General features: G+C 38.7%; 1 protein-coding gene and 2 pseudogenes across 1 annotated transcript in view; 2 read left to right on the top strand and 1 right to left on the bottom strand.

Annotated features, from left to right (window-relative positions):
* Positions 1-759: 759 nt before the first annotated feature.
* Positions 760-5,787, bottom strand: LOC103599652 (annotated as a pseudogene).
* Positions 5,788-5,889: 102 nt separating this feature from the next.
* The window catches only part of ZNF471 (zinc finger protein 471), a 25,175-nt gene continuing 12,904 nt past the window's right edge, over positions 5,890-18,160 (top strand). Inside the window, exons 1-2 of the mRNA XM_008583792.1 lie at positions 5,890-6,148; positions 8,403-8,494. Coding sequence (XP_008582014.1) covers positions 8,462-8,494 — 33 coding nt within the window. The 5' untranslated portion in view covers positions 5,890-6,148; positions 8,403-8,461. The remainder of the gene's footprint in view (positions 6,149-8,402; positions 8,495-18,160) is intronic.
* LOC103599651 overlaps positions 10,284-18,160 on the top strand; it is a 12,150-nt pseudogene continuing 4,273 nt past the window's right edge.

The raw sequence follows: 18,160 nt of genomic DNA, 5'->3' as shown, positions 1-18,160 counted from the left end.
CACCACCTGGAAGCCCCAAATTCCTGTTCCTTTCTGTAAGCTTCAATCATCTGACTAGCTAAAGAATCTAAAAGGGTTGATGGAAACCAATCCCTCCCCTACACAATAAACATTTCCTTCCTCTTTTAGTTAACTGAATAAATTTTAGAATTCCATTTTAATTTATTTTCATTTTAGCTATACCTCTTTATATTTAGTATTAGTGAGTTATAATTGATACTATTTGTATTGTACCCACTTCACATAAAGTGTAAACATTTTGTAACCATATGTGTCCTTTTATCTCCCCTCCCCCACCTCCTTATGGTAAAGATTTTATATGCATTATGTCTACATACATTTTGTTTCTTTATTTATTTCCCCACTAGTAAACCTTTATTTTACTCAAATTAGAGCAATTAATCTTCCATATTTAAGTATCTTCCTTACCTGATAATTTTTTTGAAAAAAGAAAAAATACCAAAATGACTACTAAAGAAAAATCTGGGAATATATCTTTTCATTTGTTTTAAATATATTTAAGGTTTAAAATGTGTTTAAAGTTTGTAACTCCTAGTAGAAAATCATTATCTGAATGAATACCCTAATGGCAAACCACTATAAAATGCTTCAGGTGCATTTGAGACAGAGCATAGGAATTCTCTTCAAAGCACCCCAACTGTCTTGATGAGGTCAGAGGTACACTGGTTTTTATTATTTTAACATCCATTAAGTGATCTAGGTTGCTTTTCCATCAGCAAGGGATCTGTTGGAAAAGCATTACACTTGACTTCCAAATTTGGCTGACAATTTATTGATGAGATTTATAACCCTTTGGTTGTCCTGATATTTAGACATATTTTCCAGGTTCTGGGCCACATCCTGGAAGCTAATAAATTGAAAATTTCTGTGACATCAATAATAGAGGTCAGCTAAATTCCCAAGCCCCTAGGAGATTAGGTATGTGGCACTAGTCATGTCCCCCACAGCCTGCTAAACAAATTACTTTGGACGTAGAGTCCAAACATGGTGTTACCTCATAGAGCTATAAAATTAACCTAAGAATGTTGAAATATATGATGTTGTTACCATACCAGGTTCTTATGTCTCAAAGTCACAGAAATAAACAATGTACCCAGCTGCAAAGCAAATAACATTTAAAGAGAAGAGAGCTTATGTGTAAGGGAGATAGCTATAGGGAAGATAGCTAGTTCCCCAAGAGGAGCTTTTCAGGGTTCCTTATAGGGCAAAGAGTGCAGGCCACCATCTTCATTCTGCAACTATGGAGGTGGTGACTCTGTTCTTCCTGGTTGTGGCATGGGCACATGCTCAGTTAGGGCTTTGGTCCAAGTGGTGTTGCTCATCACTGCCACCCCAAGAGGGCCATTGTAATGGCCTGTTGGAAGCTTTGTGCACATGCAAGAGTTGGGCTAATGATGGAGTTTGGATGTGTTGTCCCCCCAAAACTCATGTGGAAATTTGATTCCCAATGTGGCAGTGTTGGAAACTGATTGACTCTTGGTGGCATATCCCTCATGAATGGATTAATGCTCTCTCTGTGGGTGGGGGATTAATGAGTGAGTTCTCACTCTATTAGTTCCCACAAGAATCCGTTGTTTAAAAAGACCCTGGCACCTCCTCTTCCTCTCTCTTGCTTCCTCTCAACATGTGTTCTGCTTGTACCTGCCAGCTCCCTGCCACTTTCTACCATAAACAGAAGCAGCCTGAGGCCCTCACCAGAATGCAGCTGTCCTGGAATCATAAGCCAAATTTATAAATTACCCAGTCTCAGGTATTCTGTTATAGCAACACAAAACAGACTAAAACAGCTAACTACCTGGAGGAAATTTGTGGTTAAAAAATTGCTTATTGTAGTTTATGAATATAGCTTACTTAGCTGGGTGTACTGGATTCTTTGAAAACAGGGGTAAAGGGCTGAGTTCAGGGGATGAGTCCCCTCCTTATTCTATCTCAATGTGACCCTTACTTATGGACAGAGCAATTTTTTAAAGAGCAAGATGTAATCATTAACCAATCACTAACTCATGTCATGTTAGACAACCAATGCAAAGCCTGATTAGGGGGGTTGTCCCTCCTCTCCTTTTGCCTTCCCTTTTTGTGAAATGCTGGAGCTCTGTTTGTAACTCATAGGACTTCCCAAGGTAACTTGGAGGTGTTTCCTGGGCTGCAGTCACCCAAATTTTGCTTAAGTAAACTTTGTTGTTCAAGCCATGCCTCAGCTTCTTTTCAGGTCCACAAAGCCCACTTTTGGATCCTGCATGACTGCAAGAATATCTTGATCACTAGGAATTTCATTGAGTACAGGCATTGCTGCCATTCCAGGCATGCCCCTCCCATTCCAAACATTCCTCCAGGAATGTCACCTGGAAAAGAGCCACTGAGTTTCTGATTGTTCTCTGGCTTCTTCCTTTCTCTTCTTCCTTTCTTCTGATTGTTCTCTAGCTTCTTCCTGCTCTTCTCCAGCCTTCTTAGCCCTTTCTATTCTTTCTTTAATTTCTTGCTATACACATTTTCTTTAATACATTCTCCAATGTTCCGCAATTTTCTGGGCCCTTGACTGAACTTCATTCAGCCTTACACTAGCATCTTCATCATAATCCAGTTTACAGGCAAGGGCAAGATCATGGGCTGCTTCTTCCCAATGGCCCAGAAGTCTGTGAGCTTTCCCTCACAACTTCTAATGCTGAGCTAAATTAGGATTTATTTCAACTGCTCTATCACAGTCTTGGAGGGCAGCATTTGGCTTCTGTAATTTGATGAAGACATTAGCTCTCTTGGCATACACAATGACAAAGTGAGGATTCAGTGCGATGGCATCTGTAAACAATCAATGGCTTTCTGGAGTTTACCACCATTTAGGACTTCAACGGCAGTCATTTTATTGTCAACCAAAGTAAAATAACCAGCTGGTTGAGGATAAACAATGAAAGTTTGTTTGAAATTTTGATAAACAATTCTAGAATCGGGCAGCAGTATGATTCAGAGTCTTCCACCCCACCACATATAAATATGAAATGTGCAAGTCATATTGATAGCCATAGAAAAAAGAGGTGACATACAGAAGTAACCTGTTTGGCCGCAGACTCAGCATTTGCCTTATTTGGGCGTGGTGTGATTGGTTGGCAGCCTGTGATTGTCCAAAGCTTGGCTTCTATGATTGGCTGAATGCAAGTAATATGGCTAAGTGCAAAAACAATGTGGCTGAGTGCAAAAGTTCAGTGTTCCTAGCTAAGATGTGCCTAAAGCTCACGCTGAAGCAGCTTCTTGGCTTTACTTTAGGTGCCTTAACCGGACCAGTGCTATTTTCTTTGTCATATCATTTGTCGGATCCATCGTCTCCTGGTTTCTTTCTTTCTTTTTTGGTGGATGGCTGGTACATTTTCATCTCCCATTTTTCGGGGGGCATAAGAGTCTGGTTCAATCACACCTTCATTATTAATTTCTAGGTCACTTTCTGCACTTGATGGTTCATCTGTCTTTGTTTTCCTCAACATTTTTACTACGTCTTTTTGTTTTTTGGTATTTTCTTTGGTATCTTCTTATTTGGCCTTATGAGTAGCAGGTGGTATTTTACCCCCCATACTCTACAACATCTCTTTCAGGAAGCATATTTCCTTGGTGTGCAAAATGCTTGGATCCTGCTTACATATTTTCACGAAGACCCAAATCTTGCTGACTTTGAGGGGGTGTCCATGGTGGTGAGGTGTCTGATGAGGGCATGGCCAATTCCAGGCCCAGGCCCTGGCTCAGTGCAGAAGGGGCTACATACATTTTAAAACCCACACATGATATTAGAACGTATATGATGGAGTTTGGATGTACTGTCCTCCCAGAACTCATGTAGAAATCTGATCCCCAATGTGGCAGTGTTGGAAGCTGTTTGAGTCTTGGGGGCGGATCCCTCATGAACGGATTAATGCTCTCCCTAGGGGTGGGGGTAGTGAGTGAGTTCTTGCTCTATTTGTTCCTGCCAGAGCTGGTTGCTTAAAATATCCTGGCACCTCCCCCCTCTCTCTCTTCCTTCCTCTGGCCACATGCCCTTCTGGCTCTCTGCCCTTCTCAGACATGAGTAGAGGCAGCTTGAAGCGCGAGCCAGATGCAGCTGTCCAGAATCATAAGCCAAGTAAACCTCTGTTCTCTATAAATTACCCAGTCTCAGTATTCTGTTATAGCACCAAAACCAGACTAAATAAGTATATTTTTTGGTTTTGTTCCTCACAGATTCAATAACCCTTGTAATTTCCTAAGTGACTAGAACAATAAGAGTACGTTTTCTTAAAATATTTGGCCTTTTGTCCTTGGTTTCTGAAATAGCTCAAGAATAGCTCCAGAGAGATAAAGGTGAAAGAGTCTTTTGTTATAACAAACCCTTTTCAACCACACCTGAGTTTATGTTAATGAGATGATTTTTGGAAAGTCCCTAGATAACCACCCGATGGGGAGCTGGTTGCCAGGGAAACCAACATTATGCTCAAAGGGTTGGAATTTACAGCCCCAACCCCACCCTCTGGGGTGGGGTGAGAGGCTAAAGGTTGAGTTGATCAAATTGAACCCAAGGAGGGGGCTGTGGGAACCCTCATTTATAGCCTGTCAGAAGCACAGATAAAACAACCAGGGGCTTTTGATTAGCACTGGAAGTCGGGAAAAGTCTTGTGAGACTGGTCCCTCCACACGTGGACACTATGTCCAGGTAGATAGTATCAGAACTTAGAGGACACCCAGCTGGTGTCTGTTGCACAAAGGTTTTTTTAGGATCTTAAAACATCATAATACACATAATGTAGAAAAATATACAACACAGCTGCTCCATAGCTGTTTTCACCATTGTTATACTATTTATTTTACTCATTCATTCGTGGTCTCCAGCCACTTCTTTCTAAGATGGCAAATAATTTTGTTTTGTTCTCTGCTGTATCCCCCTGTATGGCTTTTCCTTATTTGCTTCAACTTCTAATACCGGTACTAATTCTACAGTATCCTTAGTCCCTCCACAGGGACCATTTCCACTCTAGTAAGGGGCAGAACGGGGTTCAATACTACCTAACAGTCTGGTTCCAAAGATGTTGTCTTATTCGCTGCCTCTTAACGCTAATAGTAACATTCCCATCTTGCAGGTGACAAATGTACTGATTTTCTGGAGTCACAACACAGTCGGGGTTTCGAGTCGCTGTTCTTACGGCCGAAAAGCATAGCACAGAAGGAAAATCACACTTTACGTACAGGCACAGAGAGCCGCGCTCCGAATGACAGCGCGGTCACAAGGACACAGACAGCATCACAAAAGTCATACACGTAAGCCCACCGAGTGCTCAGCCGCAGCGTTCTCCCTGAGACACTAGGACCGTAACTAGAGACGCTTCTGGGCTCCAGGCAAGGGGCTTCGGAACAGCACAATTTGCGCACCTGCGCACACTCCCGCCCTTACTCGTCAGGCCACGCCCTTCTTGCATAATCCCGTACGCACGCAGGCGCGCCCGCTCTGACGTTAGGGTCTCTGCTTCCACTCAACAGAGCCGCCTAAGAACGATCTTCTCTCCCCTAAGCCACGCCTCTTCCCCGCCCCTCGCGCCGGACTCCTCCCCCTTCCTCGCCCCTTGGGTCAAGGCCCGCGCCTGCGCGCGGGGAGATCCGCCGTTAACTGCCAAAGTCCTTCGGGTGAGAGCGTCACGCTTCCGGACGAGGTCGGTGGGTTGCTCTGGGTGGTCCGGGAGTCGGATCCCGAGGGCCGACTGGCAGGCGACGTAGGTCGCTCTGACTCGGCCTGGTAGTACCAGCCGCAACCGCCATCCCCGGCCCGACTACATTTCCCAGAGGTCCGTGCGGCGCTTGTCTTTCGGTCCGCGGCTACGAAGGTTCCGGCGTGTGGCACAGCTGGAGCGGGTTGTGTGTGAGAGACGGGTGTGTACCTGTGTGTGAAAGACGAGTGAGTATGTGAGGCTGCGTGAGAGGCCGGGGTGTGTGTGAGAGATAGACAGAAATGGATTGCGACAGTCCAGAGAGTGAGACCAGGGTGTGTGGGTGTGAGTGTGTGAGAGAGGGAGACAGCCAGAGTATATGAAAGAAATTTGTGTGTGATATTGTGAAGTACGTATTGGGTCTTCGTCTTCGTTTCCTGGCATACAACTTCTGAAATCCTTGCACTCTCCAAGTAGGTGTCTTTTGTATGCTAATAAGTGACCTTGGCAGGCACCCCTAGGTATCTTCAGAATGGGGGGGCTGTCAGTTGAAAGACGTAGGCGAGATTATAGGATTGGGACTTTTAGCGCACCTCCTCAACCTCCAGGGAGAGGAGAGGGGCTGGAGGTTAAATTGATCACCAGTGGCCAAAGATTTAATCAATCCTGCCTGTGTAAGGAATTTTCCACAAAAATCCAAAAGGATTGGGTTCGGGGAGCTTCAGGAAAGCTGAATAGGTAGAGACTCCTGGAGGATGGCACACCCTTGCCGCTGCCCACATAACCCCACCCTGTGCATCTATTCATCCGTATCCTTTGTGACATCCTTTAAAAAAAGCTGGTAAACGTAAAGGTTTTCATGAGTTCTGTGAAAAGCACAGGTAAAACAACCTGGGTATAGAAAGTGGGGGGCAGTCTTGTGGGACTGAGCCCTCATCCTGTGGGATCTGATGCTATCCAGGTAGATAGTGTCAGAATTGAGTTGAGTTGGAGGACACATAGGTGTCTGCTGCATAACTGATTGTTGCTAGGGTCAGAAGTGTTCTGTGTTGTGAGAGTAGGAGAAACTGTGTTTTTCCTCTATATAGTTAGTGTGTATTTGTCAGAGACTGGACTGTGAGAATCCAGAGTATGAGACCATGTCAGTCTGTGTGAGCGAAATGGATGCACCTGTGTGAAAGATCAGCAAGTCTGTGAGGCTCCCCAGAGACAACTGACTGGGAGAGATGATGGTGGGGTCTGCGTGTGAGAGAGTGACAGCATGAGACTGGGCTGTGAGAGTTCAGTGAGTGTGAGAGAGACCAGAGGGCATGTGAGACTGGAGTATGTGTACCTGGCCTGTGAAATTGTGTGAGGGTGTGTGTATTGGAGTATGAGAGAGAGAGACTGGAGTGAGAAAACAGTATGTATTCTGTGTGAGAGAGACCTGTGTATGTGAGAGAAAGTAATTGGAACGCGAGAGGCCAGGGTGTGTTTTTGTGTCTCTGTGTGTGAGAGAGAGACTAAAGTGTTTGAGAAATCAGTGTATCTCTGAGAGAGATCATTGAGTGTGTGTGTATATGTGAGAGAGAGTGAAGAAGACTAGTGATGTGGTTGTATATGAGACCAAAGTGGGTGAGAAAGAGATTGACTATGTAAACCATGGCGTGTCACCAGGAAAGCTTTGCAATTATAGCCTCTGAGGTTGTGGAGCATGTGCATGTGAGGTGAGGGGCAGTGAGCAATGGGCGTGTGTGAGAGAATAAGATTGGGGGTATGTGTGAAGATGTTTGTGAATCACCATGTGTGCTTATGCAGATGGCCTCACTGAGATCATGTTATATAGGACTGTGTGTGATGTGCCTTCCTTAGGGTGCTTGTGATTATGTCCTCCGTGTGATCAATTAATAAGTGAGATCTTGTTTTAGTGTTTCTGTGTCACCCTGTATGCTTATAATTGTGCCCCTGCGTGACTGTGGTATGTATGTGGAGACTACTTGGAAGAGCTTTAGCACTGGATTCTTTATGTATGTGTCTGTTTTGAATTGTGTGTTGCTGGGATAAGAATCCTGGAATAGAATTCCCTACCTCGAGTCCAAATATTTCACTAAGAAACAAGAGCGGGGGTGAATGTAGCTCCTGACTGGAGCAGGAAATGCCCTCAATTCTGGGTGACAGAAGGGGGGACACCAAGAGATTGAGGACAGAAGTGAGAATGAAGGTGGCGGAATTGAGTGCTAAAGTTTCTGTTGTTCCAGGGTGAGACTAAAGACCCTGGGTTTGGGTGGAAGAGGAGGATAAGTCTGGCCTCTGGTGGCGTTTATGAGTCAGTTTTTCAAAAATGTAGATTTGTGTCAAAACATGAAGCAGAGGCCCAGGAAGGAAACGAATTCATCTTTACCTATGAAACAGAAGAAATAACTATTTTCCAGAGTTATTTCAAAAATAAAGTGAAAATATAATCTATTTAGAGTACCCAGTACAAATCTTATTATTTTTATTCATAATAAGACCAAAGAATGTGAAGGCAGCTTTAGGAAAAAAGATTAAATTTAGTACACCAAGTATAAGAGAGGCAGTTAAAGTTACACCCCCTCAGTGGCCATAGATTGCCCATAATCACCCAGTTATGTCGATGCGTAACCAAAGAAGGCTGGGAGGAAGAAAGGGAATACAGGGTTTTTAGTCTGGTAATTCTGGGAGTTCAGGAAAGGCCTCATCTCTCAACTATACTTTCTCTTCCTCCAGTCTTGCCCTTCCAGGACACTGCTGTTCTCGAAGAGACAGACCAGGAAGAGAAGTAAAAAATGACTGTTGAACTAGCGAAAGCCATGCTCCAGGTTAGTTGGTATTTCCTTTTTTCTCCATGAAAGGCCATCTTGCTGTTTAGGGACTTATAAGTTCTTTTCTTTTGCAAATCTTCTGATTAACAGTCTTGGTCAGGGTATTGGTTTCCATTTCTCCCAGAAGACACTGTCCTTAACTCTTACTACCTGAAATAATAGCTGAGTTTGGTGAGGCATAGAGCCTCCTCTTCTTCCCACCCTGTGTACATTTTAAATTCAGTGTTGTGAAAATATTTGGTTTATGTTATATGGAATAGAGATATCTCCGTACCAGTGAGTTGGGTTCCAAGTTAAATGCACTTTCATTGCCTTTCTTCTGTTCATAGAATGTGTCAGCTCATATTGCACACAGGTATTGATATTCAATGCTGTACCCCACAGATATATACTATCAACTGTGTTCCAATAAAAAATGATTTTAAAAAAATGCATCAGGAATTATTCTTCTAGCTGAATTTTTGTCCAAATCTCTAATTATATCCTTAAAATAAAATTTTAAAAGTTTTTCTTTACATTTTAAGTATGTATTGCCAACTTTATTTGTTCACCTGAAAAATCTTATTTTACCTAATTTTTGCAAATTTTATAAATTTAAGTAGGTGATGTATGCACATGGCACAAAATTCAAAAGATAAAATTTTACTCTTGCCTCCCAACTCTATTCTTAAAGATACAATGACTTCTTAGCTTATATCTCCTTCAGGGACATAATGTGCCTATGTGTGTACACATGAATACTTCTTTTTCCTTCAAAGTTAGTGTTATTTGTGTCCTGTTTAAGAAATTTTTATCTACCCCTTGGTCATATTTTTCTTCTTAAAGATTTGTTTTACCCTTCACAATTAAGTTTCAGGTAATTTTAGACTTGATTTTTGTGGTTCAATTTACTTTCAATTGTTACATTAAATGGATAACCTATCATGATAAGTGAGGCAGGGGGTGATTTTTTTTTTTTCCAATTTCCTGTCCAGTTGACCCAATGACAATTACTGAATAATTCATCTCATTCTCATTGATTCAGAATGACAACTATATTATGCACTAAAAGCTTGCATATATTTGGTCTGTTGCTGGACTACATTCAGTTTTACTTGAATTTCTGTTTTTAATCTTGTAATTTAAAAATATAAGGTTGACCCTTGAACATGGGTTTGAACTGGATGGGTCCACTTCTGTATGGATTTTCTTCAATAAATATATTGGAAATTTTTTTGGAGATTTGCGACAATTTGAAAACTGCAGATGAACTGTGTAACCTAGAAATATGAAAAAAATTAAGAAAAAGTTAGGCATGTCACGAATGCATAAAATATATGTAGATACTAATTTATTTTATTATTTACTACCATAAAATATTTACAAATCTATTTTAAAAAGTTAAACTTTATCAAATTTTATGGAGGCAACACTCAGACCATGTATGGTACCATTTGCAGTTGAGAGAAATGTAAGCAAATATAAAGATGCAGTATTATAACTGCATAAAATTAACTGTAGTACAATTTGTTGCTATTGGGCGAGCACAAGTGTTGCAAATATACACTTAAAGTGCTGTGTGATGCTAATGATTTGTGCTTGAACACAGTTCTTCTCTTCAGCAAATTGCATGCTGCAGTAAAAAATGATCTCTTGTGGTTCTTGTGTATTTTTCATTGTGTTTAGTGCAGTACATAAACCTTGGATAACACTATGGGACTTATACAAAGTGCCACTAGTAATGCTGGAAGTGCTCCCAAGAAGCAGAAAAAATCGTGGCATTACAAAACAAGTTGAATTGCGCGACATGTACCTTAGGTAGAGGTCTGCAGCTGTGGTTGCCCGCCATTTCAAGATAAATAAATCCAGTGTAAGGACCATTGTAAAACAAGAAAAAGAAATTTGTGAAGACATTCCTGCCACTACACCAGCTGTAGACCTCATGAACTTCTTTTTTACGTTATCTTAATTTTTGATGTGTAGTGTTAGTAAAACATCTAACATCTTTAGTGTTTTGTATTATATAAGACAATATTGATGTAGATAGTGACAGAGGTTTCATCTTCTAAACAGATGATGATATCAATAAATACAGTACAGTATTGTAAATGTATTTTCTCTTCTTTAAGGTTTCTCTGATAACATTTTCTTTTCTCTAGCTTACTTTATTGTGTGAATACAGTATATAATACATATAACATACAAAATTGTGTTAATTGACTGTTTATGTTATTGGTAAGGCCTCTAGTCAATAGTTGGCTATTACTAAGTTTGGGGGGAGTCAAAAGTTATACTTGAGGGCCGGCCCGGTGGCGCACTGCTACAGTGCGCTGCTTGGGGGCGCAACGGCGCTCCCACCGAGGGTTCGGATCCCACATACAGACCGGCCGCTCACTGGCTGAGCGAGGTGCGGGCGCGGCGCCGAGGGTTGCGATCCCGTTGCCAGTCCCGGTCCGGTACGGGCGTGACACTGAGAGTTGCGATCCGTTGCCGGTCACGAAAAAAGACAAAAAGGAAAAAAAAAAAAAAAGTTATACTTGAAAAAAAGTTATACTTGGATTTTTGACTGTGGAGGGTGGGAGTGGGGGTGGGATTTGGTACCCCCAACTCCTGCATTTTTCAAAGGTCAGCTGTGTTATATTTGCATGAGTATAAGGAACACTGAATACAAAGGGAGCCCTTAATTTTCCCAGTGTGACATTTCCCCCTGCTTCAGACTTTTTTTCAAGTGGATAACGTGCTTTCATGACATAGATGAGAGTCAAATATCCACTTACTGATATTTAGTTAATTTTATTACATATTTTATATTGGAAATCACATTAAATTTTAAAACAATGCTTTTTAGCCCCAGTGTCAGAGTGCATGAAACTATTCAAAAATATTTACATGGATTTTGGTCATCTGTGTCTTCTTCAACATTAGAACCATTTTATGAAGCACCAAAAGTAATTTTCCAAAGATACAGAACTTTTCGTTTGTGTATATAATGTCATTGAAATTGTAGCTGAAGTTATGAGCACCAACTAGCATAACCATAGATTGGTCTTCTCTCCTCATTCGTCCGATAGGAATAAGCTGGAGATCTCCACAGTGTTACCGCTTACTGTATTTAGTTCTGATATTTAACTTCATACCCCTGAATACTATGTTTGGAACACTATTTCTTTATTATTTTAGTTTTAGGTATTGTCTAGTAACCTACCACTGTGGATAATAAAAGTGTAGTCCTCCCACCCCAAGTGCATACACATGCACACTCACACAGTCTTTTTTGCCAGCCTTCAAACATTTTATTAATGTTTTTGTTTTAAGTCAGTGTTCATGGCAGCTTGGTGTCTTTCATCAATTCTGGAAAATTTTCAACCACTGTCTTCAAATATTAGCTTGGAAACTTTTTTCTCCTAAGAATACAATTATATAAATGCTGGATCTTTTTCTCTCTGTTTTATATGTCACTTAAGCTTTAATTTTCTCTTCAATTCTCTAATCTGCTGTTAAGCCCATCATTGAATTCTTAACTTTGATTATTGCATAATTAGTTCTAGAATTTCTATTTAATTGTTTTATATAATTTCCCATTTTCTGCCTGAATTCACCATCTTTCCTTTTAGTTCCTTAAAAATATTAATCACAAAAGAAGAAACACATTTAAAAAACTGAAAAAATATTAATTGTAATTATTTTGATGTGCTTGTTGGATAATGCTATCGTCTGTGGATCTCCTGTATGTTACTTTTTTCTGTTTTTTTTTCCTCTTGATTTTGTGTTATATGCCTAATTATTTTGGGTTGTGTGCTAGACTTTGTACATTAAAAAATCTTAGAGATAATTTGAAGCTTTGATATCTTCCCCATGAGAGGGTTTACTTTTTTAAAATACATTTTTAAAGATAATTACAGACCCCTGTTATTAACATCTTACATAAGTATGGTACATTTGTTAAAATGAATGAGCCAATGTTGATAACATTATCAATTAAAGATCATGTTTATTTGGATTTTCTTAGGTTTTATCTAATGTCCTTCTTGTGTTCTAGGAACCTATCGAGGATACTACATTACATTTAGTAGTCATATTTCCTAAGACTCCTCTTAACTATGGCAGTTCTCATACTTTCCTTTTTGATGATCTTATCAGTTTTGAGAAATCTCAGGTATTTTGTGGAACTTCTCTCAAATATGATGTTTTCTTGTGATTACACTGGGGTAATATGTTTTGGGGAGGAAGATCACAGAGGTAAAGTTTCTTTTTCATCACGTAAGATTAAGGGTGCATACTGTCTGCATAACTTATTACTGTTGGTATTAACTGAGGTTAACTTGATTAACCTCGAAGTGGTGTTTGTCAGGTTTCTACACTATAATGTTACTCATTTTTTCCTCATTTTTCCATACTGTCCCCTTTGGGAGAAAATCACTATGCAGAACCCACACCTAAGGAGTGGGAAGTTATGTTCTGTCTCCTTAAGTGCAAAATGTCTGCATGAATCATTTGGAATTCTGTATAAGAGATTTGTCTATTTTCATTTATTTAGTTGGTCATTTATTTGTATCACTATGGACTTATGAATATTTTAAACTGTGGGTTATAATCCAGTGCTACTTTATTTTGTTGCTCACATCATTCCAGCTTTGGCCATTGGGAGCTCTTTCAGTGGCTCCTGTGTCCTGTTGACATAACTCCGGCATCATGTGCTTTGTTTATTATTGTTGTTTTTAGTACTTCCTTACTTTCTGACACTACATATTCAGCCTCTTTCTGTATATTTCATGCTACAGTTCTAGAGTCAACCATTTCTTCAAAGTGGAGAGGGTTTACTTTTGTTTCAGGCAGGCTGCTGTACTAGGAGCAAGTTTTAATCTTAATGCAATCAAGAGTTGAAATGATTAGAGGCTGGGCCTCAGTCCCATTGAAGGCTGGATGTTTTCAGCTTTATCATTAATCCTGGGGTGTAGGCCTTTGGGTTCTCAACTAAAAGCACGGGGTGTTTACCAGGACTATCTTTGGCAGATTTTTATAAACACTCTGGATTTGTATTTATTGCTCTTGTTTCTCCTGATATGTTCTTACTCAGAAGTCCTAGTGAGCTGTGAGAGTTTCGTCAATCTGTTTCTGCTTGTGAACTCTCAATAAAATTCCACTGCATATCTCTTTACTTGGGAGACTTTGGAAATAATCCACGGTATAAAGCATATTTGGGAGACCATTGCTTTGTATAGGGGCACTAACTATTTTATCATGTGGAAGGACTAATGCCTAATACTCTCATTACTGCTCTTTTCCAGACTGTTCTGACAAGTAACTTTACTCTTTTGCATAAACTTTAGAATCGGGCAGTTTTTTTAAATTCCACTGATTTTAAACTGAGATTTATTTTTTCAGCAAATACTTATTGAGGGCCTTGTACATGCCAGGTGTCCTTCTAGATTCTGTACTGAACAAAACAAAAGCCCTGTCCTTGTGGAAGCTTAAATGCTACAGGTGGAAAACAGAAGTAAATAAATTGATTAGTATACATTATATAGTGAAAAATGCAATGGATAAAGCTAAGTGGGAGACGGAGTAAGTGGGAGACAGGGTGCTACGTCAGGGAATATCTGGATTTCATTGTTGGTAGAAGGCCTCTCTGACATTTTAGCAGAGACCTAAAGAAAAGATAGCAAGTACTTGGAACACGTTGCAGTCAGTGAGTCTTAACTGTTCAGGAAGAGCAAGAAGAACAGAACAAAATGATAGGATCTGGATTTCATTGTTGGTAGAAGGCCTCTCTGACATTTTAGCAGAGACCTAAAGAAAAGATAGCAAGTACTTGGAAAACGTTGCAGTCAGTGAGTCTTAACTGTTCAGGAAGAGCAAGAAGAACAGAACAAAATGATAGGGGACTAGCAGCAGACATTAGAGGTCACGAGGGCCAGACCATTTGAGTCTTAAAGCCATGACAAAGATTTTGTCAGATGGGAAGACTTAGGTGGATATTAAGCAGAGATGAGACATGATGTAACTTAATTTTTAAGAGGATCCCCCTGGATGCTATGTTGAAATTAGACTTAGGGAATCAAGGACAGAAGCAGGAACACCTGTTGTAACAATCAGGAGAAGAGATGATGATGGCATGGGCCAGGGTGGAGAGCCTGTTAAATTTGTAGATTAAGGAGAATCAAAGCTTGAATTTTTTTATCCAAAAATATGAAATAAATAAGCATTTAACATTTTAAATTAAAGTTAAAATTTTAACATATATTATTTAACATATGTTTGGTACTTTTTCTGTTAAATATATCCCTAAGTGTTTTAAAGAGATACATCACTATTGTGAATGGAACTTTTCCCTATTTTCATCTCTAGTCATATATTGCTAGAAAAGGGAAAAAAGTTCTTTAAAACAAAATATATATCTTATATCTAGCTGCTTTTGTAGTTACCTTTAAAAATTTTTTTAACATAACGTTTTCACTTTGATTGATTGGTTTATGTCTTGTTGTTTAACTAGTTTTCTAGAGCAGGGACACTTGTTGGACAACATGAGATTGTAACATTCACATAGACTACAGTGTGAATGTTCATTTTGGAACTGTGCTACTCACAGCCCTATTTTAGCTCTATGTTCATATTATCACAGAAAAGAGATAGTTAACCAATCTTTTCCAGTATTTAATTGATTAATTATAATTTTGAGTATAGATCTTCTAAAACAATATCGAATACTTATGGCAGTATTGCTTCCTTTTAATCACTTTTTAGATAATTTATAGTATGAGCTTTCTTTCTTTACACAACTTGAGGAATCATTTACCATAAAAGCTATGATTTTTTTTTTTTTTTTAAAAAGAATCAATGAAATTTTCTAGGTACCTTTACTGGCATCTTATTTGAATAAAACCCCTCTTGTCTAATTATAATCTATAACAATTTTTATAAAAAGTTACATTTTGGGGAACTGATTTTCAAAATTTGATTAACTGAATAAATGAAGACGTTAGTAAATAAGTCTACAAAAGATATCTGACTTCTGGTGAGAAGGATAGAGAAAAAAGTGGAAATTGATGATTTTATGTTGATGCATTCAAATCTTGGTGGAAATTTGTATCTAAGACAAATGGAAAAGTTAGAAAGGAATTGGGAAAGAAAGTTCTGTTTTCACCATGTCTCTCATTATGTTTTCCACCTCCTGTTCACTATTTGTACCATTTCCTACCTCCTGTAGGGTATTCCTAGAAAAGGTAACACTGAAAAATAGTCATACAGACTTGGGAGTGACAGCTCAGTAAACTTTAAATGAGGAAACTTTCTACTACTATTTTCTCCTCACTATCTTAAAATATGAAGTATCAGCATAAAAAAAGCTATGATTTGAAGTGTACAATTCCATGATTTTGAGTAAATTTATTGAGTTGTGAGCCATCACTAATACCCAGTTTTAGAACATTTTTCATCACCTCAGTAAGATCCCTCATGCCCATTTACAGCTAATCTCTGTACCCCCACCCCCAGCCCCAGGCAACTACTAATCTACTTTCTGTCCGTAGATTTGAATTTTCTGGACATTTCATATAAATGGAATGATGCAATATATGGTCTTGGTGTTTGGCTTCTTTCCCTTAGTTTATGAGGTTTATCCATGTTATAACATGTTTCAATATTTCAATCCTTTTTATTACTGAACAGTATTCCACTGAAAGATGTACCACATTCTCTTTATCCATTCATCAGTTGATATTCTTTTGGGTTGTTTCCATTTTTTGGCTATTATGAATAATGCTTCTATGAACATTTACATGCAAGTCTTTATTTAGTCATACATTTTTATTGCTCTTGGCTAGCTTGACCTAGGAGGGGAATTGCTGGGTCAGAAGGTAAATTTATATTTAACTTTTTAAAAAACTGCTGAACTGCTTTCCAAAGTGACTGCACCATTTTACATTTTCAGCAGCAGTGTATCAGGGTTCCCATTTTCCCAAATCTTTTCCGACATTTGTTATATGTTTTACTGATTTAGTTTTGTTATTGTCTGTTGGTTATTTATTGATTTTATTTTGATTTTCAAGTAGATAAGGTTTTATATTAATCTTTTCACAGATTTTAATTGCACTGAATCCTAAACAGTGAATATACACTGAAAATTTTTGGTTTAGCGTACAACCATTTCTGCATATATTTCACATATATATCAAAAAAGTGGTAATAAAGTTGACTATCCATTAAATGAAGCTAATATTTTTTTTCAGTTCTGCTGTGCTCTTATTTTTTTTGACTCCTATATATGTCTGATTCTAAATGGCTTGTTAAACAGCCCATTTTAATGAATTTGTTTGCTTTATATATTTATGTGTTTTGTTCTTATATGCAAATTGATGATGCGCTTTTTAAAATTATTACATTACATGGTCTTTATAATGGATTTTGATTTACTTCAAGTCAGAATGGACTTTTAAAAATTTTGTCACTTTTATAATGGAAAATTTCCAACATATATAAAAGTAGAGGGAATAGTTTAATGAAATTTCCCTGCCCCCTCTTCCTTGTACCATCACTCAGCATTAATAACTATCTACCAGCATGAACTTAGCTAATGTTTGTTCTCATTTCTATATATATCCAAGATTAAATATGTTTACTCATGAAATAATTGTTACATCAATCAATTTTGGAGTTCTCCACAGTTAAATTTTGGATTACCTTCTTAGCCGGCTGAGGATGCATACCGTTGCTGATATTGAAGATTCTCACATTTAGTACTCACTTCAACTCCCTTTCTGTGTACTGTGACACACTGGAAAGCTAAAAACTGCATTTGCAAATAGGGTTCTCTATATGATTGATATTACCCAAAGCAGAAACTCCCAATAAAAGATGTAGAACCAGAGGCGATGTGCAGAGAAATAGGGTTTTATGGCTAGCATATTGGTGGAGGAGTTTGGTTCTTATGGGGAAATTCTGGCTGAAGATCTACTGGTCAGATTAGCTATGAGTGATACAGGAGACGGGATTTTTGAGAAAACATCTTGATATAACTGGGCTTTTCTTCTGATTGTGTAGCATTCAAACCTAGTTGCCTAGTCCTGGAAATCACAAAAGTTGCCTAGTACCTTTAAATAAATGCTTTTCTTCTTAAAAAAGGAATTATAAGCTTTTAAAATGTTGTTGATTTGAATTTACCTGATTGAGTATAGGATTATCAGGAAAAAAAGTCACTGGATATACATGTATACATGTACGTGCATGTAAAGATATTCATATAAACATTGGGGAAAGTCTGGTAGTTTAAATACCAAATTATTAACCATGAATACCAGGATCAAAAGCAATCAAATTTATTTTTCTGTGAGAACAGTCAAAATACCTAATTCTTTAACAGTGACCAAATTGCAGCAAATATTTGAAAGAATGTGATCACCCTTTGCTTGCATTGATAAATTCATCTCATTTAATTTTATAAAAATGTGTGAAATGATGGTTCTCAGCCATCATTAGTGATCGACTAACTAGAAGGTGAAAGCTAGAATTCAGGAAAACCAGTCATTCACAGTGAAGCATTAAAAGTCTTATAGTATCTTTATATGAAAAATAGTAGGGCCGGCCAGTTAGCTCAGTTGGTTAGAGTGCAGCCTTATAACACCAATGTCAAGGGTTCAGATCCCCATACCAGCCAGCCACCAAAAAAAAAAAAAAAAAAAAAAAAAA

This window comes from Galeopterus variegatus, unplaced genomic scaffold (genome assembly GCF_000696425.1).
Source record: "Galeopterus variegatus unplaced genomic scaffold, G_variegatus-3.0.2 Scaffold3043, whole genome shotgun sequence".
Taxonomy (NCBI): domain Eukaryota; kingdom Metazoa; phylum Chordata; class Mammalia; order Dermoptera; family Cynocephalidae; genus Galeopterus; species Galeopterus variegatus.
This window is presented reverse-complemented; position numbering and strand designations above follow the sequence as displayed.